The sequence below is a fragment of the Ovis canadensis genome, chromosome 11, assembly GCF_042477335.2.
Source record: "Ovis canadensis isolate MfBH-ARS-UI-01 breed Bighorn chromosome 11, ARS-UI_OviCan_v2, whole genome shotgun sequence".
NCBI classification, from domain to species: Eukaryota; Metazoa; Chordata; class Mammalia; order Artiodactyla; family Bovidae; genus Ovis; species Ovis canadensis.
In genome coordinates, this window is record NC_091255.1 from 22983096 (window position 1) to 23008848 (window position 25753).

The 25753-nt window shown below is 51.9% G+C and overlaps 1 protein-coding gene and 1 long non-coding RNA gene across 3 annotated transcripts; one reads left to right on the top strand and one right to left on the bottom strand.

The window, feature by feature from the left end:
• Positions 1-25427, top strand: MMP28 (matrix metallopeptidase 28). Of its 2 annotated transcripts, none has more exons than XM_069542660.1 (8): positions 1-480; positions 10569-10648; positions 10871-11058; positions 18031-18255; positions 20889-21134; positions 22509-22658; positions 22988-23155; positions 24340-25427. In XM_069542660.1, the coding sequence occupies exons 1-8, from the start codon at positions 379-381 to the stop codon at positions 24732-24734; spliced, it is 1554 nt and encodes a 517-aa protein (XP_069398761.1). In that variant the 5' UTR covers positions 1-378; the 3' UTR covers positions 24735-25427. The 2 variants fall into 2 exon arrangements, with proteins under 2 accessions (XP_069398761.1, XP_070145321.1); XM_070289220.1 differs by lacking the exon at positions 24340-25427 and adding an exon at positions 23640-23894.
• On the bottom strand, positions 13064-23036 carry LOC138414865 (uncharacterized). The gene is made up of 3 exons (XR_011246976.1): positions 22843-23036; positions 21640-21819; positions 13064-14134 (listed from the first exon to the last, which is right to left on the bottom strand). It is a non-coding gene; the product is annotated as an uncharacterized lncRNA (long non-coding RNA).
• Positions 25428-25753: the final 326 nt, after the last annotated feature.

The window sequence follows — 25753 nt, forward strand, 5'->3', positions numbered from 1 at the left end:
GCGCGGGGAGAGGCCAAGCAGCCTGCGGAAGAGGCGCCTGTTAACACAACAACGCGTTCCAGGAGGCGAGCCGAGTGGGTGGAGCCTGAGTGCCGGGGTCCCGCCCCCTCTTCCCCCCTCCCTCGCCTCCAGGTCCGGAGCCCTCGGATCCGTGGGCAGGCGCTGCAGGGCTGGAAGACCTCGAAGCCGGCTCGCGACGAAGCGCCGCGGAGGAACCTCCCGGCGCTCGGAGCCCAGACACAGGCGAGCCCCTGCGACCTTCCCCTCGGCGCTGGGCCGGCGCAGCGCTGGAGCGTCCGCGGGGGCCCGGGCGCGGCGGACCGACGGCCGGCTGCCCCGCGCCGCGTGCCCGGTGCCCCGCGCAGGGGCGGCGGCTACATGGCCGGGCGGGTCGGCCTGCTGCTCCGCGTCCTGCCGCTGCTGCTGTGGGGCGGCCTGGACGCCCAGCGCGTAGGCCGGGAGCTGCTCCGGGAGGCGGAGGTACGCGCTGAGAGCCGGGCGGAGAGGGTCCGCGCGCTGGGGACCGGCCCGAACTTTGCAGTCAGGCCACCCAGCCGCCCCATCTGCGCTGACCGTCGGCGTGACCCTCCCTCGTCCTCCTCACCCTTCACACCTGCACGCGAAGGGCGGCGTTCTCTTCCCTCCCATCCCGAGGCGCCAAGCCGGGGCTGAAACCACACGGACACGCAGATCCGCACCGGGTTCGCAGGAGACGGGGAACGGGTCAGGGATAAAATGGAATAGATAGGCAAGAACTGAGGAAGAGGGGACTCCCACACCCTAGTTTGGGGCGCAGCCACTGTCTCTGACTGCCTGGGCTGGGGAGATTTAGCAGTTCATTCATCCGACGCCCAGAGCCCTCCCCGAGTCAGACGCTCCTGAGACTCCCAGATTGGTGGGAAGAGGGTACCGCTGGGGGGGCCCGACACTGGGAAAAGCTCTGGCTCCCTGAGCTGGTGCAGCCGCTGACCAGCTGAGACAGGTGAGCGCCCAAGCTCAGAACTAGTTTCCCGTCTCTAAAATGGGTAAGAGGAGCACTCTCTCTTTTTTTTTTTTCTTTGCCCGGCATGTGGGATCTAAGTTCCTCAACTAAGGGTTGAACCTCGGCCCTTGACAGTAAAAGCATGGAGTCGTAACCACTGGACCATGGCTGAATTCCCCAAAGCAGCATATTCTTTTTTAAAATAATAACACTAATTTTTTATTTGTTTGTTTTTGGCTGGGTCTTCTTTCCCTGGGTTTTCCTTGCCAAGCCGGGCTTTTCTCTAGTTTGGGGAGCGGGGGCTACTCTCTAGTTGTCGCGTTCGGCTTCTCCTTGCCTTGGCTTCTCCTGTCGCTGAGCACAGGATCTAGAGAGCGGAGGGGTGCGGAGGGCTCCCTCCAGTAGTTGCGCGGTTCCCCGGCGCTAGGAGTTGCGGCGCAGGGGCTTCAGTTGCTCCCATGTATGAGGGCTCTTCCGGGATCAGTGATGGAACCCATGCCTCCTGCCTTGGCAGGCAAATTCTTTACCCCTGAGCCACCAGGGACGCCCCAAGAGTAGCATACTCTTGAGTTGTTTCTAAGGAGCTTTAAACAATGCTTCAGGACTGAACTTGAGAAAGGTAGGTGGGGAGGTGGAAGTGACCCTTAAAGATTTCCCATCTCATTTTTCCTCCCTTGGACTCAACTGCTTGGTGTAGGTGGCACAAGGGGAACCTTTTGTGAAGTGGAGGTAGAGATGAATTTGGGGCATCTATTGTCTAGATAAAGATGATTGTAATAATATATACCAGTTTCATTTCTTTCTTCCCCATAGAAGCATCTCTGTCTGTGTTTTTATCTCTTCCCTGGATTAGAACTGAAGTCTCTGCTATTTTTAAGGAGTAGGGATCCAAGTTAGTTTTAAATGACTGAGCCCAGCACTCTGCCCTGAGACTCTTACTCCTCTAATAGCATCATTCCTGCCCAGAAACTGCCAGATGCAAGCTTCTCAGTATCCTCACTCCCCTCCCCTAGAAGAGGGAGAATCTCCAAACGTAAGAACTCTGCAGAATGAGGAGGGCCACCTCCGAACCGCTCTGCCTTCCACCAGCCGGCTCCCATCACTGCTCTGAAATATTTGGAAATGGCCCCACATCCATGAGGGTCCTCCAACTCCTTCACTCCCTCCCCTTCTAAGCACTGGTCTCTTGCTCTGTGCTCTGCTTTTGCACATTGAAGAATCACTTTGTTTCTCTGATGTGTCTTACAACATCAAGTGCCGAGTCCTTCTGGCCCCAGGAGAAGGCTTCCGTGGACCAAGCCAAGTCTTGTTAAGAGTCCCACCCCATCTCCTCCCAAGTCCAGGTCCCAGGCAATCCTTGGCAGGAGAATAGAGACTGTATCACTGCCGCCCATGCCTGTGGTGGCCCCAGATGGAGAGAATTTCATCTTGGGGTGTGCTTGGGAAACATAATATCTAGCAGACTGAGTCTCTTTCCATCTATTTAACATAATTGAACGAAGCAGACTTTTTTTGTTACCTCTGAGAACAAGAGATATTTCTAAAAGCATGAAGAACTCTGGAAATGTGCAGTAGGTGTGGTCCCTATATGCATAAATACATATGCAAAGTGCGTCGTGTTCGTATGTCTATATGTGTTTCTGTATATGATCAATTGCATGGGCTTCAGTGTCAGACAGACCTATGCACAAAAAACCACAGGTAAATTATTTAACCTCTAAATAAGCCTTGGTTTTCTTTTCTGTATAATGGGGTTAGTAATGCCTATTCCACAAGATTTTGGTGTGGTTTCATGAGATAATGTATGTGAAATGCGTTCTAGACTCAGCACGATGCCTAGTGTGTAGAAAACAGCTTATCAAAGAAAATTGCTCTCAATGTTGTTCTTGTTGGTGTTATTTTAGAAAGTTGTGACCCCCTGGACCATAGCCTGCCAGGCTTCTCTATTCTAGGCTCCTCTATCCAGACAAGAATACTGAAGTGGGTTGCCACTCCCTTCTCCAGGGGATATTCCTGACCCAGGGATCAAACTCAGATCTCCTGCCCTGCAAGCAGATTCTTTACCATCTGAGCCACCAGGGAAACAGAGCTTCAGAGTAAAGTCCTGGTTTGGTGACTAGTTTTCCTAGAGCAGTAACACAGGACATAATATGTAAGGCAACTATTTTCAGCATTTGACAACAAGGCTGTGATTCCTAAGAGATGGTATTGCAGTTACTATAGCTACGTTACAGATTACTTCAAATTTCAGCGAAGCAAAAGAACCATTTATTGTGTTCATAGCTACTGTGGGTTAGAATTTCAAACAAGGCCCATGAGGGCAGCTTGTGTGTGCTCTGCAGCATCTGGAGATGGAACCATCTGAAGGCTGCTTACTCACCTGTCTGGCAGTTGCTGCTTGCTGTCAGCTGGGGGCCTCCGTTCCTCTCCATGTGGGCCTATCCCCGTGGTCTCTGTCTGTGGGCTAGTTTGGGCTACCTCCAAACACGGTAGTGGGGTCTCCAGGCTGAGTGTTGAGAGAGAGAAGAGTAAGAGAAGCAGAAGGTGTATGTCTTTATGACCTAGACGAAGAAGTTGCATGGCATCGCTTCTTTTTTTTTTAAAGACTGTATATTTATTTTGGCTGCGCTGGGTCTCCCTTGCTGCATGTGGGCTTTCTCTAGTTTTGGTGGCTGGGGACTGCTCTCTGTGTGCAGTGCTAGAGCCTCTCATTGTAGTGGCTTCTCTTGTTCTAGAACACAGGCTCTAGGGCATCCAGGCTTCAGTATTCGTGGCCACAGTCCTAGTTGCCCCGCAGCAGGGGGGTTCATCCTTGGCCAGGGATGGAACCTGGGTCCGCTGCACTGGCAGGCAGATTCTTAACCACTGGCCCACCGGGGAAGTCCTGTGTATATTCCTGTGCCCTGCACGCATGGCTCTGTGTGTCCCCTGTGTGCACACAAAGAAATAAAATCAAGGGTTTTCCGGAGTGGGCTTTGCCTGGGAGGGGTCTGACTGCTTACAAAGCTGCATTGTGAACGAGGTCATTGTTGCCCACTTAGGAAAACCGGGACTGTTCACAGCGTTAATGAATAGGAAGTGCCTCCATTGCTGAGTTGCCAGACAGAGAGTTAATGAATGACATCACCACCCAGGCCCCCCTCCCATTCCCAGCCAGGCCCTGTCCTGTTCTCGGGCAGCACAGACTGTCCCAAGGGATCTGTCTGTCTACCATGCATTGCTTGGACTTTCTTTAGAACAACCAGGCAGTGTGTCCAGGACCTGCCTTCCATATCTGTGTAGCTACTCCCAGTGCGTGGGTGCAACAGGGAGCTGGGTGATTTGTCTCTCTGGGGAGACTTTGGAGCTTCTGTGGAATATCCTCCCCCAGATGCAGTGTCTGCTTCTCATGCCCTAGAGCCAGTCGCCTGACTTCATGTGAGTCAGAAACCCAGAAGCCTGGGTGTGGAAGCCGTTCCCAAGAGCTCCGCTCTGTGACTCACAGGGTGCACAAGAGGCTCTGAAGGGTCTCAGAGGACCAAGAGTTGATGGAAAAGCAGTCGTCGAGCCAGTCTGAAAAAAACAAGACGTCTAGTGAAAGCTGGATGTTGGAAGCAGGGACACAGAAGAGAGAGACTATTGGATAACTCTCCCTAAACACAACCTTCCTTGGTACATTTTTTGTTTTAATATTTTTATATTTATTTGGCTGTGCCACGTCTTAGTTGCAGCATTCAGGATCTTAATTCCTTGTCCAGGGATCGAACCCAGGCCCTGTGCACTGGGAGAGTGGAGTCTTAGCCACTGGACACCAGGGAAGTCCCCAGATTGGGACATTATTTTATGCCTTAAACTTAACCCCACATCCAGTGAGGACTATGGCTCCATACAGTCTGGTTATTTGACATGAGAAAAAAATAACAAGATGGGATGTGGCTGGAGAGTGGGCAGTTAATGTTTTCCAACTTCCTTAAGGATGGAAAGTGAAAGCAAGCATGGGGATTACGGTAAGAGGTATCTAGGTTATACCCAGACAGAACTCTGTGAATATTGAACCAGGGACAAGGGAAAGGAGGAGTAGAGGAAGGGAGTCAGAAGAGAAGGGGAGGTCTTCCCCCAAAATAAAGGAAAAGGGCCAAGCTGGTCCCACTGCCCTGAGGCCTTCAGTAGGCTCCAGAAGTCAGAGCAAAAGCAGTGAATTCTGGAAGCAGATGTTTGCCTTTGTGAAGAACGTACTCAAGTGCTGTAGAATGCTTGTGGCTTGTCAGATGGCCCCTTTGGATGTCATGGGAGATGTGATCCCAGCCTCTTTCTTGAAAGCCAGAGTTCCCTGCCTAAGCAGACTCTTCCCTCTGCTCCTGCTTGCAGAGGAGACAGAAGGAATCTAGCTAGAAACGCCCCCAGTTTTACCTTTTTAAATCTGAGGGCCGTCTCCCAGGAGCCAGAGCAGGCTGGACCCTGATCCTTCAATTTTAAAGCATCTGAGTCACTTGTTTAAATGTGAAATAAGACTTCCTGGGATAGGTTTTCGAGAATTTGGATTCAAGTATGACACCCTGTGGACTTCCCTGGTGGCTCAGCTGGTAAAGAATCCGCCTGCAATGTGGGAGACCCGGGTTCAGTCCCTGAGTTGGAAAGATCCCCTGGAGGAGGGCATGGCAGGCCACTCCAGTATTCTTGCCTGGAGAATCCCCATGGACAGAGGAGCCTGGAGGGCCTATAGTCCAGGGGTTTCAAAGAGTCAGACACGACTGAATGACTAAGCACAACACAGCATATGAGACACTGTACTCCCTTGAAACTTACTTTTCTCGTTTTTAGAATGGGAATAACAACGCCTGTCCTGCCTATGTTCTTGCAAGGTAATTGTGATGCTCAAGGAAAATCAGATGCCCTGAAAACTTTGCAATAGGCAAGAGCTCCCTGTGCTCCTGATGACCAGAAAATATGTTTATTCATGGAATGTGCCAAGAGAGGGCTTGGGCTTCCCGGATGGCTCTAGCGGTAAAGAACCCGCCTGCCTGTGCAGGAGACATAAGAGACACAGGCTTGATCCTTGGGTTGGGAAGATCCACGGGAGAGGGGCATGGCAACCCCCTGCAGTATTCTTGCCTGGAGAATCCCATGGACAGAGGAGCCTGGCAGGCTATAGTCTGTAAGGTCACAAACAGATGTGACTGAAGCGCCTTAGCATGCAGGCCAAGACAGAAAGTCAGCTATCACCCCCTGCATCTTGACTTAGCTAATAGGGCTACAGATGTATTGGATGATAAGCAAGAATCACGCGCAGGCACTATAGAAAGATTAAAATCAAGAGGAAACACAATATGAGAAGGAAAAGATCATAGGTAAAGCAATGTGGTTTCTGCATGAGCTTGCCATTTTGCAATTTTCCTAGTTCTTTGTTTCATATTTGCTGCTGCAGTTCTTTTTTAAATTATTTCTTTCTTTGGCAGTATTGGGTCTCCGTTGCAGCATGCAGGGTCTTTTGCTGCGGTGCATAGACTTTTCTTTAGTTGTGGCATTCAGGCTCAGTAGTTGTGGCTCACAGGCTTAGTTGCTCCGCGGCATGTGGGATCTTAGTTCCCTGACCAGGGATCAAACAAGTGTCCCCTGCATTGTCAGCCAGATTCTTAACCAGTGGGCCACCAGAGAAGTCCTTGCAATTCTTTGATATGGAAGATGTCCCGGCCACTCTGTGGACATGAGACTGTAAGCTGGTCCCTCCTCAACTCATCTACCAAAGGTCCCTTCCAGCAATAAAGTTCTGTGTCTGTAAAGGGGAAAATAACACTTTTAATGACGCAACTATCATAAAACCTTCCCAAAGCTTCCTGTTACTGGATTTTCACAATGCTCCTGTGAAAAACAGAAGGCAGTATTCCTAACCCCATTTCATATTTTGGGGGCACAGAAAGGTTGAGTAACTGTCAGATAGTTCACACAGCTAATCAGTTGCAGAAGCGAGACTACAATAATAGGAGGAACTGGCGTAGATCTTAGCTCTAATCCAATCCCCTCACTTTATTTCTTTTAATATTTATTTATTTGGCTGCACTGGTTGCATCGTGTGGGATCTAGTTTCCTGACCAGGGATCCAACCCAGGCCCCCTGCTTTGGGAGCATGGAATCTTAGTCACGGGACCACCAGGGAGGTCTTGCAACCCCCTCGTTTTATAGAAGAGGAAACTGAAGCCAGAGAGGCACAGGACTTGCTTAAGGACACACAGTTCCCCGCAGCACCAAGAATAAAGTTCAAGTGCTCAGTCCACGGCCCTTGCCCTGCCCGGCTCATGACTCAGAGCTCTGGGATTCATTTGCTACACCTTACCGCTAGTCTTGCCCTGCTCAGAAGTGGCCAGAACTTTCCCTTCCTTCAGGCACTGGGTGGACTGGGCTCGACACACCCTCCTAGGACAAGTCAGGACAGATGAAGGACTCGAACCCCTGAAATTCTGATCCCTCTCAGGTTTCTGGGTCTGGGGAGAACCATTTTCCTTTTTCTCAGACACCACAGTCACTCCCAGGGCTTTATGGAGGCGACTCCCCAGGCAAGCGGCCCCAGCCCTGAGTGAGTGGGTGAGGCAGGCTCGCACAAACTTTGAGACCTGAGAGGGTGAATCATGGAGGCACACAGCCCTCCAGCTTCCTCTTCTTGCAGCTCCAGCCCTGGGCTCCGAGGGGGACATGATAGGGTGAGGACAGGGCAGAGAGAAAACCTGATGTTTGAACTGCGAGGCAGAGAGGAGCTCTGGGGCATGGCCTCCGTGAAGGGGGACAGGAGTGATCCCAGGGGCAGCTCAGGGAGCCCCTGAGCGCGCACAGCACAGCCCCCCAAGCCTACGTTTTCTCCGGGCGTCTCTTGGCCACGCTGTCACCTGTGTGCATGCATGCTAAGTCACTTCAGTCGTGTCTGACTCTTTGTGACCCCATGGACTGTAGCCCGCCAGGCTCCTCTGTCCGTGGGATTCTCCAGGCAGGGATACTGGAGCGGGTTGCCATGCCCTCCTCCAGGACATCTTTCAAGCCAGGGATGGAAGCTGCTTCTCTTATGTCTCCTGCATCGGCAGGCGGGTTCTTTAGTGCCACCTGGGAACCCCCTCCGGCCCTGCACCCCTACTCTTTCTCCCAGGCAGAGAGGGGAGTTTCTCTCAGCTTTGCAGGAGGAAAACTGAGGCGTGGCAAAAGGGGCACACAGAAGGGGGTGAGGGAGACCTGCAGGAGCAGAGGGCATCTCAGCCCTGCCTCCTCCTCACCCTGAGATGGGGGGCTCCCTCCACTTGATAGAACTTGAGGACACTCAGTATAAAGGGGCCCCTGCCTGTAACTGAAATATTTTAAAATATGTGCATATTAAACACCCCTGGAGGAGGAAATGGCAACCCACTCCTGCAGTCTTGCCTGGAGAATCCCACAGACAGAGGAGCCTGGCAGGCTACCATCCATGGGGTTGCAAAGAGTGGGACACGACTGAGCACGCATTTATACTAAACATAGAATAACTATAAGGGAGTTCTGAAATCCTGATAATCCCCATTACAGCATTTCGGTGCTTTTATGGAAATATAAAGTGTCAGATTCTTAACATTTCTTTTACTCATTCTCTTGGTGTCTCTTGGCTGGTGTCCTGGATATTTGCGCGCTCTGCCTGCTGGAAATTCAGCTCTGCCTTGAAACCCACAGATTCCCAAAGAGCAGGCAGCCCAGGGCTTCCCCTCTGATAGACCCCTGAAAAAGCCTCCAGCCCCATCCTGCCCTCCACCCACCTTGCCTGCCAGAAGTACCAGGCGCTGGCAGCCCAGCCAGGAAACAGGAGACGCCGCTAGTCCACTTCCTCTCTCTCCCCACCGCTCTGTCCGAGGCTTTCATAGTTCCAGAACCAGAGCCAACTCCCTGATAAGGGCTGGGTGGGTTTAGGGGGAAGAACACAAGGAGTGCCACCTTGTTGGCCTGTGACTCAGTCTCTCCCAGGTCACTCACCCAGCAAAACCACTTCTAAGGAAACATTAATTCCTCCCTGGCTTCCTGTAGAAAGCCACTCTTTCCACCCTCCCCGAGGGAGGGGGAAGAGGCACGGAAGAGAACCAGGCACCTGGCTGGAGTAAGGCAGGTCTGAGGTGGAGGGCCTGATTAACAGAGGCACAACTGCCTTGTTCAAAGCACTTCCTGTCTCGTAGAGGGGTTGCCTTCCGAAAGTCTCTTGTTGATTTCCCCACTAAGGTCGATCAGCCAGATCAACTGTGTATTGCGTGTTCACTATATACCAGACAACTATGCTAGATGGACAGTACTGTGTTTAATCCTACTGAGAATCCAGTGGGGTTATTTCTGTTCTCACACTGTGGGTGAAGAAATGGAAGCTCAGAGAGGTCCCTGGCCACCCAGCAGAGTCAGGGTGGGGAACAGATTCTTGATTCTAAGCCTAGCGGCTATTCTATAATGCCACACTAGTTTAAGCCATAGTCTTCCAGAGCTCCTTTAATCCAAGGTGCAACCCCAAACAGTGTACTTATGCAAAGAGACTGGAGAAGGGAATGGCAACCCATTCCACTATTCTTGCCTGGGAAATCCCATGGACAGAGGAGCCTGGCGGGCTACAGTCCATGAGGTCACTCAGACACAAATTAGCGACTAAACCACCACCAGCATGCAAAGAGAAAGAGGGAAACGGTAGTGCTGAAATACCGATAAATTAGCACAGAAAAACAATAAAATGGACTTGGAAAGAGTTTGTCTAGAACAAGGGCTCCTTATGGAACAGGGCTGTATTGAGAAGAGGATGTAGAGGTTGCTGGAGATCGAGGTAATGAAATCCTCAAAAAGGAGGTGGGATACCTGCAAAGGTTTAGGGGCTGCTTACTTAGTGTGATTTTGTTCCCAACTTGTACCTTTTCCTTGAAGCAACGGCTATGACTGGAGTTGATCTGAGTTAAGAAATGCAGCAAAGAGAACAAGAGAGACAAAAAATTGTTTCTGGATAGGTAACATAGCAAAGAGGGATAAAATGAAGAGTCAATGTGTCTATATAAGAATTCAGGAGCTGAGGTGGCATTTTTTTTTTTAATCCATTGATGGGACTTTATCCATGAGAAGGGCAAACAGGAAGCCCAGTGCCTCATTTGCCTGAGGGGCTGGACTGGTGATAGGTATGGGCAGTGAGTTACACACTTCTCTCTACTGGCCTCCAAGAACTATATCCACGGACATCCCTGGTGGTCCAGTGGGTAAGACTCTGTGCTCCAGTGCAGGGGGCCTGGGTTTGAACCCTGGTCAGGGAACTAGATCCCACATGCTGAAAATAAGAGTTCATAGGTGGCAACTAAAGATCCTGTGTGTTGCAACTGACACCCAGTGCCGCCAAATAAATAAACAATAAATTGTTTTAATAAATTAATTAGAAAAAGAACTATATCCAGCTCATCAGTGGTGGCCAGGAACTGAGTCCAGGTTCTGACTCTGATGCCAGGATTCTTTCTCCTGTTGCTGATAGACCCGGTTGGGAATAGGATGAGCCTGGGCGTGAAGTTTGTGCCATGGACCCTGGGAGACTCAGGAAGGGGAAAGGATGCTACATTGTGGGGAAAGCTGATGTTCGTCTCTCCCCCAGGCATTCCTGGAGAAGTACGGATATCTCAGCGACCAGGGCCCCAGTAGCCCTTCCTCCACGCGGTTCAGTAATGCCATCAGGTAAGGCAGAGGGATGTGGAGGACTCAGTGATGCTGGCGTGCAAAGTTTGGGTCACCTCTGCTTTCCTCCTGGAAGGCTGGTCTCCCACCTGTGCCCAGGAGGTCATGCTCATGGCTCCCTCCCCCGTCCCCCACCACCTGCTATCTCCAGGGAAGCTCCTTGCCTTCCCCTGCACCAGCCAGCCCCTCGCCGTGGTCCTTTATCTCAGTTCCTCCTAACAGGGAGTTCCAGTGGGTGTCCCAGCTGCCCGTCAGCGGGGTGCTGGACCCCGCCACCCTGCGTCAGATGATGCAGCCCCGTTGCGGGGTGGCAGATACTGACAGCCAGATGCCTTGGACCGAGAGAGTCAGCGCCTTCTTTGCTGGACGCCGGGCCAAAATGAGGCGTAAGAAACGCTTTGCAAGGCAAGGTGAGTACTGTTAAAACCTAGGTGGCTTGGAATTCCCTGGTAGCCAGCAAAATACTTCTCAACCTTGGACCAGGCTCTGTCAATAACCTCTCTTCCTTAAGGAGGGCAGCTGGGACCTCTCAACCCAAAGCTCATGTTTGTGAACACAGACATTTAAACCAGAATAATGCCTACATTGATGAACTTTCATTGTGCAGGTATTTTCCAGAGCAAACCACTGCTGGGGTCCAGCCCCGGTGGATCCAGGGTAATTCGAAGGTGGGGACGGAGTCGGCGTCCTGGAAAAAACTTATTTAATTACAAATATAGAGGGAGATTAGAAACAGATAGTTGTAGTAGGAGAATTAGTGGAGAAAAGAGGCTGAATAACTGGTTTACATGGAATACCAATCAGCACCTATGTAGGCCACAGGCGTCTTTCCATTCTCCCAAAGGAGAGGAGGCACTGAGGCCTCCCTGGTCCGATCTCAGAAGCCCAGGCAGAATTAGCAGGCTTGGTGAGTACCCACATCTCAGATGGGAATTCAGCCAGGAAAGCGGGAGCGAGAAAGAAACGACACGGGGGAATCAGTCTTTCCAGAAACTGATCCGATTTCTTTATTTTTCAGGTTTGTTTATATACCTTTTTGTTATACATAGGGATGAATACAGAGTCACGCGGGGGTCAGCAGACCTGACCCTCGTCACAATCAGGTGCTTCATATAAAATTATACAAAGGTCTTATGAGTTTCATCATCTTTCAGCCATGAGGTCTGCTGACAGTTTATGGCCCTTTCTGATGTCGGTCAGTTAACCAGAAAACTTATTTTTCCAGGGGTGATATTTTCTTAAATCAGGCACCACCCTCCAAATAAAGTTGCATTCCTATAGGGTGAGGGTGTAGTGAGTTACAGTCAAGAAAGGAATTTACTTAACCTAAGGTTTAACGTGATTAATCTTAAAAGGTTAATACTTATTTCTCCTATATGCTAGTTATATTCATTATAACGGCAGGAATATGGAGATTTAGCAGCAAATATTGGCTCAACAAATGTAAACCCTCCACCAATGTTTCCCTTAAGATCTATTTAGTCTTAAGATAGTGATAAAATTACATTTTTGCATAGCAAGGACACTGATTTATAGTGATTTATAACAAAGTACCGTGATCTATAACAAAAGAGAAGATTCATTAACTCAAAAGTCTAGTATTGCTAACATCAAAAACTACTATATTTCCTTTTCTATATTCCAGATACATTGATTAATATATTCCCAGGTGCCTAAGGATATGGAGGCCTGATGGCAATCATTGACTCATCAATGAAAAAAGCCCTATGCTAATACTCCGAACTCTTTGTGCTGTTTATGATTGAGAGGTTGTCACACAAGCTAGTCTGTCAGCAGAGAGGTTTGACCTGAGACATCCTTGTCACACCCAGGGGAGGGAGTTAGCAGTAATTATTGGCACGACAAATGAAGAAAAAACCCTTCACCAATATAGTTCCTAATCGACCCACTAATACTATACTAATGATCTTCTAACTTCTCAAGAGTCTGTATTTAGAAAGTTTTAAAACATCCCGTGCCTCTCACAGTTGGGAGGCTGTAAACAATCACATGCGGCCAGACGAGCCTGATCAGGCAGGCCAGAGAATCTTCAGAGTTCGTAAGTTGAAACACTCTTGTTACGCCCAGGAATTTTTATTAACTGGAGCTGCAAGTTAACTCCTTCTCTGAGAGAAATGGTTATGGGGGAGAGCTCCCTGTAAAGTACTCTGATTTGGGGGTAGATCCTCAGGAACAGGGGGTTTCCTGAGGCTTGATCATGCCTTTGCGTATGCCAAGCTTCCTTCCTCATGACCTTTGCCATGGGCGGAGTTCCTCACACTGGCTCCCAACAAACCACTTAATTCCTTCATCAATATGCTATGTATGGCAGTTAAACCATCACCATATTTATATTTGACTAAAGTCGTTTTCATCCAAATTGATTCTTTTTTCATAAGAATTATTCAACAAAGGTGTGATTCATCGATCAGTTTTATGTTGGCCACGGTACTTTTTTTTTTTTACAGCGTTATGGAAATACAATTCACATACCATACAATTTACCCACTTAAAATGAACAATTCAGTGATTTTTATTATATTCACAACATTGTGCAACCGTCGCCACAATCTCATTTCAGAATATTTCCATCCCTTCAAGAAGAAACCCCATCCCAGCAAGGAAACAGTCTGTAACATTCCCCTGCCCCCCAGCTGTTGGCAACACTGATCAACCTCCTTCCTGACTCTTCGAATTTGTCTATTTTACACATTTTCACGTTAAAGTTTTTGCAACTGTGCTTCTCTTTGTGTAGTTTTGGGGATTTTTCTTCCCTTCTTTTTCCTCCTCCACTTTCTCCTTCTTTGTCCAAATCCAGTCTTCCAGGATCAGATGTTACAGATCTAAGATTTATGAAGATTTGGTTCTTGTCAATTCTTTGTCAATAACAAGTTTGACAGTGTGTAATTTTAACGTCTTGTCTGTACTAAGTCTAATTTTCTCTGATCAGTTTTTTTGCAGTTTTCAAGATTTCTAACAAGACGAGGTTGCTCAGTCAGGTTCTCATCTATTATTTTACTATGAGCACTTAGGGCCATTGCCTCTTTTAATTTGCGTGAACAACTTTGGCTGACAATACCCATTAGGAACAGAACAGAAGGCATGCTTTTTTTTTTTTTCTTAGCTGATTTGTAAGGAAATTGTGGGCCGTTCCCCTCAGCTGTCAGAGGATGGGTGTTTCCAGGTGTTTGCCAATCCGCTTCCACTGTGTCCATACGTGCGGCCCCTCTCGGTGTTCAGTACTGCCCGAACGCATTCCTGGTAGAACAAAGAGGAGCAGTGGGGGGTCCAGACTCTGCAGTCAAGACGTCCTCAGAGTCAGCATGTTCTGCAGCCCCCCGTGCTTCTGGACAGCGGAGGGGAAGGATGAGGCAGAATGGAGGAGCAGTGTGGGCTGGAGCAGCATCCCTGGATGGATCTGGGGCTCTGAGTTTACTTGTATGACCTGGGCTGTGTCACTTGGCTCTGTTTCCTCACCTGAAACATCTGTAAAGGAGAGGCCCTGATTACCAAGGGGAAGGATTTGTCGTGAGAATACAGTGGAAAATGGGGCCCCAGACAGTCTCAATAGTGACACGCCCAGGCTAGAGCTGGTGTCCCAGGGAATTGAAGTGATGCCTCCTGGGCACTCAGGACAGACCTGAGCACAGGGATGCTGCCTCCAGGCAAGCATCTCATCTTCTCATGCCCCAAGGGAGAAACTAATGGAGTTCATTTATCACTATCCAATTTGAAGCATTTTTTTTTTTTTAACTTTTTATCTTGTATTGGAGTATAGCCGATTAACAATGTTGTGATAGTTTCAGGTGAACAGAGAAGGGACTCTGCCAGAGAAGGGACTCCGCCATACATGCAAAGGGAGCCAGACATACATATACATGTATCCATTCTCCTCCAAACTCCCCTCCCACCCGGGGTGCCACATAACACTAAGCAGAGTTGCCTTCGCTATACAGCACATCCTTGTTGGGAAGTTACCCTGGAGAAGGAGATGGCAACCCACTCCAGTATTCTTGCCTGGAGAATTCCATGGAAAGAGGAGCCTGGTGGGCTACTGAGCCTTGATGATGTGCCAAGGATGGTTCTACATGGATTAACTCATTTTATTCAATAACAACTGTATGAGATGGGTCCCCTTATCACCCTCAGTTTACACATGGGGAAAATGAGGGACCAAGAGCTTGGGCAACTCTCCCAGGGCCACACAGTAGCCAAGCCTTCTTGTCATTGGGAGGATTAAATGATCACCAGATGTGAAAAACCTCAGAACATGGGTAGGTGCATAAAAAATGATGTGGGTTTCTAGGCCCATGACTTTCCATAGTGTGGATGAGTGCTGTACTGATAAAGCTGGGCTCCAGGGTTGCCAGATAAAACACAGGATGCCCATTTAAATTTGAATTTCAGATGAACAACAAGTAATTGTTTTGTTTTCACATACTTATACTAAAAAAAAAAAGTATTTGCTGTTTATCCAAAGTTCACATGGATCTAGATGTTCCATATTTTCATTTTGCTGAATCCAGCAACCTCATTCCAAGCACTCAGTCCCCTCTGTGCCTACAGGCCTGATTTTCAATGCTCCCGAAACCGCCCAGAGCTGATGCAGGTGAGGGCCCCGGGGGATGTATGGGATATAAAAGGAAGGAGAGGAGATACTGACTGAGCGCCCATCACATACCAGGCAGCTTCGTGTTGCTTTTCCATCTGCTATTTCACTTTTATCAGGAGGTGAATCTTACTAACCCCACTTTGCAAGTAAAGAAACTTAGGCTTGGAAAGATTCAAATAATTTGATATTCGAGGTTGTAAGTAGAGGCTCTGGGATGTTAACCCATGTTCTCTCCATAATATCAGTTCCCTGTTGGGAATCAGAACTTCAAGGTCCTCCCAAGCAAGGAGTCTAGCTCTCTGCCCTTCCCCATCTCTTTTTCCCTCCCTCCTCCTTTTTGGGTTTTGGGGCAAAGGTGTAGGGGCTGTGATGCCAGGTGCGACTGGTGGCCTGAGGGTCGCCACGGAAACCAACCCAGCCTGGCCAGGAGTTTGGGATGGGGATCCCAAGTGGCCAACCTGCTCCAAGGACACACACCTAGAAGAAGACAGTGGGTAAAGGCTCAGGCTGCTGGCCCGGTGGCTCCTTGCTCCCCTGCCCCTCACCCAGCTCTGCTCCTCAGGACAATTGGTCATTTTCTCTCAATTCCCATTTCTGTTTGTCCTCCCTAGCCTCCCCACTTCTTGCCCACGGAGTGAGGGGCTCCCCTCGCTGCAAAAAGGCAGGAGGATTTGCCTCATACTTTTCTAGAAGCTTGAAGGTGGCAGGGGAGAGTCTGAGAGCGGCTCACGCATAGCAGGGTAGGGAGGAGCCCAACGCCAGCCTATCCGGTGCCCAGTGAAAGTGTCAAAGAGAAGCGTTCCTGGCATAGAGTGAAGCCTCAGGCGGCGCCTCTGGACTCCAGGCCTTCCTCTGCCCTCCTGGGTCCCCTCCCTTCCTTAGATCCTTCCCTCTTCCCTCCCTGAGGGTTGCTTACTGGCTGGGAGAGGTTGGGTGGCTGCCAGGCCCTACAGGCCCAGGAGGCAGCCTTGCATGGAGCTTGGCTCCCGGGTGGGAGAAGGGACAGTGGGGTGTGGAGGAGTGGAGAGGAGGGAAAGGGCGTTGAGCTCTTCTGCTCTCCCAAGACTTCAGGAGAATTTCAGCTCTTGCAGGGCCCCTGCTGTGATGCAAAGAAGTGATGTTTAGGCAAATTTATAAGCCTTGAGTCTTAGCCAATGTGCCTGCTTATCAGTGTCGGGGCCTGGGCTCAGGGCCAAGCTCCACTACTCACTCATTTTTTTTTCTTAAGAGGTTTTATCTTTATTTTTTTCTGTTTTTGTTTGTTGGTTTTTTCTGGCCATGCCATGCCACATTCAGGATCTTACTTCCCCAACCAGGGATCAAACCCATGCCCCCTGTGTGGGGAGGGCAGAGTCTTGATTCCTGGATGAACAGGGAAGTCCCTACTCACTCATTCTAAGTCCCTTCCTCCTGGTCTCAGTCTCTGCAAAACAGAGCAGAGATGGGTAAGGAGATGGCCAAACACCCATGACTTCTCGCCTTCTGCCTGGTTCAGGCAAGGACAGCCCCAGGACAAGAGGACAGGAGGTCTGAACCTTCACCTGGTCCCCCCTCCAAGGAGAGAGGGGGCTGTCCTCCAACACAGTCAGGCATGCCCTGCCCACTCGTCACGCAGCTCTGGTCCATCTGGGACAGGTGTGAGTGCTAAGTCGCTTCAGTCGTGTCCGACTCTTTGTGACTACAGCCCGCCAGGCTCCTCTGTCCATGGGATTCTCCAGGCGACAGTATTGAAGTGGGTTGCTGTGCCCTCCTCCAGGGGATCTTCCCGACCTAGGGATCAAATCCGCATCTCTTGTGTCTCCTGCATTGGCAGGCGGGTTCTTTACCACTAATGCAGGACACTGGGACCCAAAAGACAACGTGATTCTCGTGCACTCCCAGGAGTCCTGCCTCTGAGCCACGAGTCCTCCACTTGGGAGTCACAATCTCAGTCCCCGAGCTTGCAGGGCTTAGAAATAGCCCATGGCAAACTCTGGGAGCTGGACCTTCTGAGCACCCTGGTCCTGGATGCCCGATGAGCTGCAGAGGGACTTGGTTGACTGGGGCTCAGGCGAGAGGTCAGAGTCTCCGGCCTCAGGGAGGAACTGCAGTTTGGGGCAAAGGAATAGGAACTCTTCGCTGAGTGGAAATGGAAAAATTTGTCTCGGTCAGTGACAAAACACACTCTTTGTTCTTATTTGTTTTCACCTCAGAGCTCTGCAGAGTCCCTGAGGAAGTGAGGGGGGAGGGCCGGGGGTCAGAGAAGGACCTCAAATAAATGGGCCTTGTGGTGCCTTGTCAGCAGCACGGGAAAGGGGAGACAGCAGGAGAGTGAGAGGGGCGGGGAAGAGGAGGGGCAGAGGGGAGTCGCGGTTGTGGCCCTATGGCCCCCCTTCCTCCGCCCCCTACGGTAGGCAGGGGCTGGGATCTGCTACCAGCAAGAGGTGCGGCTCAGTTTTCAAGCTTAGTCTAGATGCTGGGGAAGGTGACCCCAGACTCGAGAGTCCTTGAGGTTGGGGACCCTTCCTGAGTCGAGGCTCCACATCCCCCATCACATGGGAACCTCCCCATGCCAAGCCACTGCACTAGGGACTGTGCAGGATAAGGGTCGCTTTGTCAGTCTGAGCGCAGTGTCTCCACCGGTGGGGGGGCTTCCCGGGGCCAAGGCTGTGTCTCCTTCATCACTTCAGGGACTTCCTGGAGGAGGGCCCATCTCCCCATCCAAAGGGCCCATGGGGCCAGCCGCAGACTCTGTAGCAGCTGTGGCTGACACAGCCTCTCTGGGTGGCAGGCAACAAGTGGTACAAACGGCATCTCGCCTACCGCCTGGTGAACTGGCCCCAGCACCTGCCCGAGCCCGCAGTCCGGGGGGCCGTGCGAGCCGCCTTCCAGCTGTGGAGCAACGTCTCGGCGCTGGAGTTCTGGGAGGCCCCGGCCACAGGCCCTGCTGACATCCGCCTCGCCTTCTTCCAAGGGGACCACAACGACGGGCTGAGCAACGCCTTTGATGGCCCAGGTGCTGACACCAAGCCTCTCTCCTACAGGGCAGGAGGGAAACCCCCAACTAGGAGAGGCAGTCTGGAGAGAAGGCAGTGGAGGGTTCACTCCTCCTCTAGGCTTGGTCAGGCTGCAGCCCCCTCCAGAGAACCCTCAGTCTTCCCACCTGTAGAATGGGAACAGTGGTCCCTACTCTCTTAGGTGCCACATGGCTGAAGGGTTGGCCACATGAGGTTCTGCATGGAAAGTGTTTTGCAAGCTCTAAGGAGTATTATCTCTACTGGGAGAACCTCCTGGGGTCCTGTCCTCCATACCCTGCGTCAGGCCAGTGCCTCTCTCGTTCTCCAGGAGTGGATGTTCCCTCAGACCAAGGCTCTAAAAACACCTGGAGGCCACCACAGCTCCACCCCTACTCTCCCGCCATGCACTGTACAGTCACTGACGCAGGGCAAGGGACATTCTGTCCCCTCCATGCTGCCTGCTTCACACAGTCACAGCCCAGACTCTTCTGTTTGGCCCCCAAACTAAAGGCTTACTACCCTTTAGTTGTAACGTAAACTGCCCTCGTCCGGGTCTGCCCAGCACTGGCCTTCATGACCTGAATACAGGTTGTCTGTGTATCTCCTCTCTGCTAGGGAGGCAAGGAGACCTCATCAGACCCCTTCAGGACTTAAACCCTGTGTGGCCTGGCAACTTGGGCCCCCACCTCCCCCGCACCCTCCTACTTTCCATTAAGCCCACTCAGCAAAACCCACTTCCAAGCCCCGCTCCTGGGACTCAGGGAGGACTGGGAGAAATCCCGGCTTTACAAGAATCCACATGTACCACTCACATGTGCTTCCGTGTAACTCCCTTCACCCACAATATCGCCATGAGACGCTGATGGCCGTACCCAGGTGGAGTCTGGTTGCTAAGACAGCACTGGACTGGGAGTCAGCTCTCTGATTTGAAACTGGTGTTCGTTCGAGATTATGTCTTCTCCCTTTGAAGCCCGCCCATCTGTCTTCCAGGATCACAGTGAGGGTTACACAGTAAGGGCTTACATGGCTCAGAACAACTTGAGGCATGTTCAGAATTAGAAGCAAGTATGCCTCCTATGCTGGCTTACCAGTTGGCACTAGAGGTAAAGAATCTACCTGCCAGTCCAGGAGACATAAGAGACGTAGGTTTGATCCCTGGCCAGGAAGATTCCCTGGAGGAGGGCATGGCAACCCACTCCAGTGTTCTTGCCTAGAGAATCCCATGGACACAGGAGCCTCGCGGGCTACAGTCCATAGGGTCACAAAGAATCAGACATGACTTAGCGGGCGTGCACGTGTGTGCACACACACACACACACTCCTCCTCAAGGCCAGCTCACACACACACACACACACACACACACATTCCTCCTCAAGGCCAGCTCTCCATGCCCCTGGAGGCTCCCTGTAATGGCAACCTCCCAACTTTTGTTGGGAGGCCTGCTGGGAGGCCTCCCTTAACTCATTGTTGGGAGTCCCTGCTGGCCTGGGTTCTAAGAAGGCCATGTCAGAAGGACTTTCAATGGGCTTCTAAGCCAGCATCATTGCAATGCTGATTGCTGACCCTTGGGGAAAGTGAATTATGAGGGGATAGGGCTCTAGAAACTACAAAACTGCATAAGGGCCCTGCTATAAGCTTGAGAATGACTGATCCAGCCCATCTCCCTCTGCTGACGCCTATTAGAAGCGGGAAGCAGAGACCCGCAGAGGGAAGGCAAGAATAAATGAATGCAATTTTTTTTTTTTTTCTTTTTTGGCTGCACTCAGGCATGCAGGCTCTTAGTTACCTTAGTTCTCTGACAGGAATCAAATCCTAACCACTGGACTTTCGGGGAATTCCCCTATATATACTTCTTAATAAAGAAGCCTATACCTCCCCATAAACAAAGCCAGCACCCAGATGAAGAAACATTACCAATACCCCAGAAGTCTCATTATGCCCCCTTCTGGGGTAACCACTGGTCCCTAATCCTACATCTCTTTGAAAGTAAGTAGTAATTACCCACAGCAGGCTCTAAGTATTACATGTGACATACACGTGCACTGTGTGGTGGGCTCAGTCGTGTCTGACTCTTTGTAGCCCTCCAGGCTCCTCTGTCCATGGGGATTCTCCAGGCAAGAATACTGGAGTGGGTTGCCATGCCCTTCTCCAGGGGATCTTCCCCGCCCAGGAATCAACCCGTCTTTTATGTCTCCCGCATTGGCAGGCGGGTACTTTAGCACCACCTGGGAAGCCCTATGGGCTGTGCACACATCCCTTTTTAATCTTCAGAACAGCCCCGCGAGGATCGACTCTCTTAGTCAACATTCTCATTTCTCGGATCTAAAAGCTAAGACACAAAGGCCTTAAGCTATCTGCCCAGGTAACGGCAGGTAGGATAAGTGGTTAAAACCAGGACTGCAAGCCAGGCGGTTTGGCCTCATGCTCTTTGCACACCACGCTGCCTCCGAGGCGTCCAGACCCACAGCCTAGTCATCTGTTCGTTGCTCCACACTTCCGCCTCTGCCAGACTCAATTAGAAGGGAAATCACCCATCAGAAAAGCCCCCACACCCACGCCAACAGCGTTTGCTCAGGGTGGAGGGGGGTGTCGGAGGCGCCGGCTGCCCCTGACTCTCCGCGCCGCCTGCAGGAGGCGCCCTGGCGCACGCCTTCCTGCCCCGCCGCGGGGAAGCACACTTCGACCGAGACGAGCGCTGGTCCCTGAGCCGCCGGCGCGGCCGCAACCTGTTTGTGGTGCTGGCGCACGAGATCGGCCACACGCTCGGCCTGACCCACTCGGCCGCGCCGCGCGCGCTCATGGCGCCCTACTACAAGAGGCTGGGCCGCGACGCGCTGCTCAGTTGGGACGACGTGCTGGCTGTGCAGAGCCTGTATGGTGAGACCCTCCGGCGTGCACGCCCCTGCTCCCTTACCCGCCCCCTGAGCCCCTCCCCCCCACCCGCCCGGGACCCCCAAGGCTCTGACGCCGGCTCTTCAAATAGGATTACCCCCTTCTAAGCGCAGGAAACTGGTTTCCCCATCACTGGTCCTTTCCGATCTGCAGCTTCAGGCTCTCCTCAAAGAAAAGCCTCATCTCCCGCTCTGCTGCTTCCCTACGCCTGGTCTCTAGCATCTCGACCCATTCCTGGGCACAGCTCTCCTCTGCGTTCCAATTGTCTGTTCCTGCCCAACCCCCGGCCACGCAGTTCCTCTCATACGCCTCCACCAACACCCCCACCCTCACCCCATTATTCCTGCTCCCAGCTCCAGTGGCTCTCTTGAAACTTTCTCCTCCATGACGTTGATGCCCACTCTTCCCACCCAACCCCTGGCCCCTCGCCCCTGAGCCTGGGTCTGCCTGGCGGTGGATTTAGACAAGGTCTTCCCCAGAATGAACTTACCGGTGCTGCTGCCCGGAGACTATCTGGACCCAAGGCCTGCTTCGGCCTGGGGGGCTGCGTCCCTGAGTACGTGGGGGCTGTGGACAGGGCCAGGATCCCTGGGATCAAGTCTCCATTTCATATCAGACTAGAAGTTGCTCATGGGCAAAGCATTTCCTCTGTTAGAATCCTCAATTTTACCTTAAAAAAAGGAAGGGGGGAATAATTTCGGCCCTGCTTACCCCCACAGGGCTGTTGTTCTAGTGCCTATGAACATGCTTTGTAGCCCAGGAAATCTACACAAACATAATAATAGCAGCTGATATTTCCTGAGTGTCTACCATGGGCCAGGCACTTAACACACCCAAGAAGTATCTTTTTATCCACAAATGAAGAGAATAGGGCTCAGAAAGGTTAGATAACTTGTCCAAGGTCACATAGCTAGGAAAGTGCAGACCAGGATTCAGGAGCTAAAGCCAAATTCTAAGCTTGTTGGACTCTGCCTCCTTCTCACAAGTGCAGTGATGTAATTATCACTGCTGTCATCATCACCTGGGCCCCTGAACTCTGCGCTCCTGCTATCTGCATTGTTCAGGACTCAGGAAAGAGGACCCTCTGCCCTTCTTAGTTCCAAACCCTTATTTGTTTCCCCACTCCAATTTTACCCTTTCACAGACTGTGGGGTAGGAAAGAGGACTTCAGTGTTTGATGCTATAGTTAACACCAACAACCAAGGATAACTCTTAACCTGCAGCACCCACCCCTGCTCTCCTTCCCTGCACCTGTCAGATAATGAAATAAACCACGGGGGAGGCCTTGAGCTCTCAACACCTTCCCCCCAACCAGTATGTGCTCTTTCCTGCTTCCCTCCTCCTTCTTCCCCTACCAAGGGAAGCCCCAGGGGGGCTCAGTGGCCACCCAGCTGCCGGGAAAGCTGTTCACTGACTTTGAGGCCTGGGACCCCCTCAGACTCCAGGGAAGGCGCCCGGAAACCCGAGGTCCTAAATATTGCCATTCTTCCTTCGATGCCATCACTGTAGGTAAGATGGTCCCACCGGTGCCTCGCTTTCTTCTTTCCTCCCCCCAGCATCTCCAGGGGTCTCCGGAACTGAAGTACAAGGTTGGGAGGGTGGCAATTATAAAATCCAGAAATCCCAAGTCACAAGCGTTCCACAGGGTAGCAAGCCCACGCCAAGCAAAACCCTGCTCCCTCCTGCACTTTACCTTCCATCCCAGCTGTGCACACGGCATCCTCTCTGCTGGGTCCTGTCTCATCAGTTTGGGAAGCTGGGCCCTAGGGAAGCACCTCCCCTGGAAGGAAGGCAGGAGGCTGACGGTCACTCCTCAACTCTCTCTTGGCTCCGGGCAGACGGACAACAGCGCCTGTACGTTTTCCAAGGGAACCAGTTCTGGGAGGTGACAGCTGACGGCAACGTCTCAGAGCCCCGCCCACTGCGGGAAAGGTGGGCGGGGCTGCCCCCCCACATCGAGGCTGCCGCCGTGTCATTGGAGGATGGAGACTTCTACTTCTTCAAAGGTACCAGCCCTGAGGCAGAGGAGAAAATTAAGTCCTAGCGAGGGAGGAATCTACCCAAGGTCAAAAGAGGGAAGGAATCTCGATTGCAATTTGAACCAGCGGCCCCAGGAACTCTCCCAGGAGATTCCTCTAGTGATGGATTGGGAGGCACAGGTGCCAAGGTTGTCCCAGGAGAGAGGGTGGAAGCGTTTCAGAGACGAGGGAGGCAGAGGACAGCTCTGAGCTCTGCAATACAGCGGAAGAATGAACTTTTTTTAGAACCCTAGCTGTGTGAGGCTGGGCATGTTACTTAACTCATTGTTGTTGTTCAGTTGCCAAGTCATGTCCAACTGTTTGTGACCCCACAGACTGCAGCCTGCCAGGCCTCCCTGTCCTTCAGTATCCCCCAGAGTTTGCTCAAACTCATGTCCATTGAGTCGGTGATGCCATCCAACCATCTCCTCTTCTGTCGTCCCCTTCTCCTCCTGCTCTCAATATTTCCCAGCATCAGGGTCTTTTCCTATGAGTCAGCTCCTCGCATCAGGTGGCCAAACTATTGGAGCTTCAGTTTCAGCATCAGTCCTTCCAATGAATATTCAGGACTGATTTCCTTTCGGATAGACTGGATGGATCTCCTTGCAGTCCAAAGGACTCTCAAGAGTCTTCTCCAGCACCACTCTTGGAGCTTGAATTTGTTGAATGGGGAAGAGAATCCCTCAGCCTTGTTGGGAAAGGAGGATTAAAAGGACATAATGTCTGAGGACTGTGTAGTATATGACGTGAGAAAATACAGTTTATTGATTCGACCAATCCTGAGTGCCTTCTGCACCCTGGGTTGGAGGTGTGGGGATACAGTAATGATCGAAACAAAAATCCCCCCCCTCACAGAACTGTTGGTAGTAATGGCCTTGGAGAAAGACCTTGGCCTTGCAGGAAGTCGTTACTCACCTGGGAGGGGGCATGCTTCCTGCCAGGGATGGGGAGGGTCCTTCAGCGCTCCCCGCCCTCTGCTGACACCTGCTGGAAGTTGAGGCCACAGCAGTTCCTCCTCTGCGGTTTATCACTGATCCGTTTCGGTTATCATAAATACTAACCAGCTGGGGCTTCAACTTGATGGGGAGTAGGGGTGTGGGGGAATAGGGATGGGGTACAGAGACAGAGGGTGAGAGCAACAAACTCACCCTGGCTCTTCCAACATCCCACAGGGAGTCGATGCTGGAGGTTCCAGGGCCCCAAGCCGGTGTGGGGCTCCCCACAGCTGTGCCGGGAGGGGGGCCTGCCCCGCCACCCTGATGCTGCCTTCTTCTTCCCTCCTCTGCACCGCCTCGTCCTCTTCAAAGGCACTCGCTACTACGTGCTGGCCCGAGGAGGGCTGCAGGTGGAGCCCTACTACCCCCGAGGCCTGCAGGACTGGGGTGGTGTCCCCGAGGAGGTCAGTGGCGTCCTGCCCAGGCCCGACGGCTCCATCATCTTCTTCAGAGACGACCGCTACTGGCGCCTCGACCAGGCCAAACTCCAGACAATCACCTCGGGCCGCTGGGCCACAGAGCTGCCCTGGATGGGCTGCTGGCACGCCAACTCAGGGGGCGCCCTGTTCTGAAGATGCCTCCCACCTCTTAGTGAGTGCCTTCATAGCCACTGTGTGTCCCCTGCCCCAAGGGCAGACAAGCCTCTGAGCCTCCCCGCAGAAGCTCAGGCAAGAAAGGTGGTCTGCGTTTGTTCCCTGGAGGATGTGTTTGCACTGTCAAGACGTTGCATTCAGGATCTCATTTCCCAACAAGGGCTCAAACCCCTTTCCCCCTGCAGGGGAAGCGCGGAGTCTTAACCACTGGACCACCAGGGAAGTCCCGAGACATTGACCGTTGTGGGATCAACTCAACGAGAAGCTAAAAAGGGTCCCAGACCCCATGGCCCTTTCCCCAGGGACTCATTCCTCCCCAGGCCTTGGGGATTTTGTCTCTGCACCAAAGGTGCAGTTCCTGTCCCCAAGGCCACAGCACTGGACAACCAGGAAGGCTGCCAAACTCAGCAGAGAAGTTGGGACACTTTCCCAGACTGTCCCTTCCCCTCAGGACCTCCTGACTTGGTCCCTAGAGAACTGTGTCTTATTTAATCAGAGGCCCTGCCTGCAGGAAGCTTGTATGGTTTGGGTACCAGAGTCTCAAACCTCAGGAGAGTCAGGACCCAGAACAAGGAGACCAGTGCAGACCTGCTGGGCCCTGTTTTTTTTTGGGGGGCGTGTTGGAATAAAGAGGTGCTCCCAGCGAGTGAGCAGGGGAGCAGCTTCCTTGGACCAGTGTCCAGTGAGAGCAGGTGGGCATGGATGCTAGGGAGGGGGCAACCATGTTCTTCTTTGTCCTAGCCGGGCCCAGTGAGCTGTGGGTGTGTATAGTTGAGATGGGGAGAAGGGGCCCGCTGCTCTCTTCAAAAAGCAAAATGTTCTTCGCCCACTCACCCTCCAGGCCAGATGGAGAACCCTGTGCGGCCGCAGGATGACAGGGGCCTCTCTGGAGGTCTGGCTGCTGCAGGCGCTGGGGGCCTCTGCAGACTGGGAGAGCCCCCGTGCTCACAATGGCCCCGTTGTCCTGGCCACACACGAAGCATTCCAGGAGCTCCCTC

Excerpts from the sequence above, each read along its gene's own strand:
- MMP28 (XM_069542660.1), top strand. The coding sequence starts at position 379 with ATGGCCGGGCGGGTCGGCCTGCTGCTCCGCGTCCTGCCGCTGCTGCTG. Across the intron at positions 11,059-18,030 it reads GAAACGCTTTGCAAGGCAAG|GCAACAAGTGGTACAAACGG; the intron begins GTGAGTACTGTT and ends TCTGGGTGGCAG. Across the intron at positions 18,256-20,888 it reads CAACGCCTTTGATGGCCCAG|GAGGCGCCCTGGCGCACGCC; the intron begins GTGCTGACACCA and ends CGCCGCCTGCAG.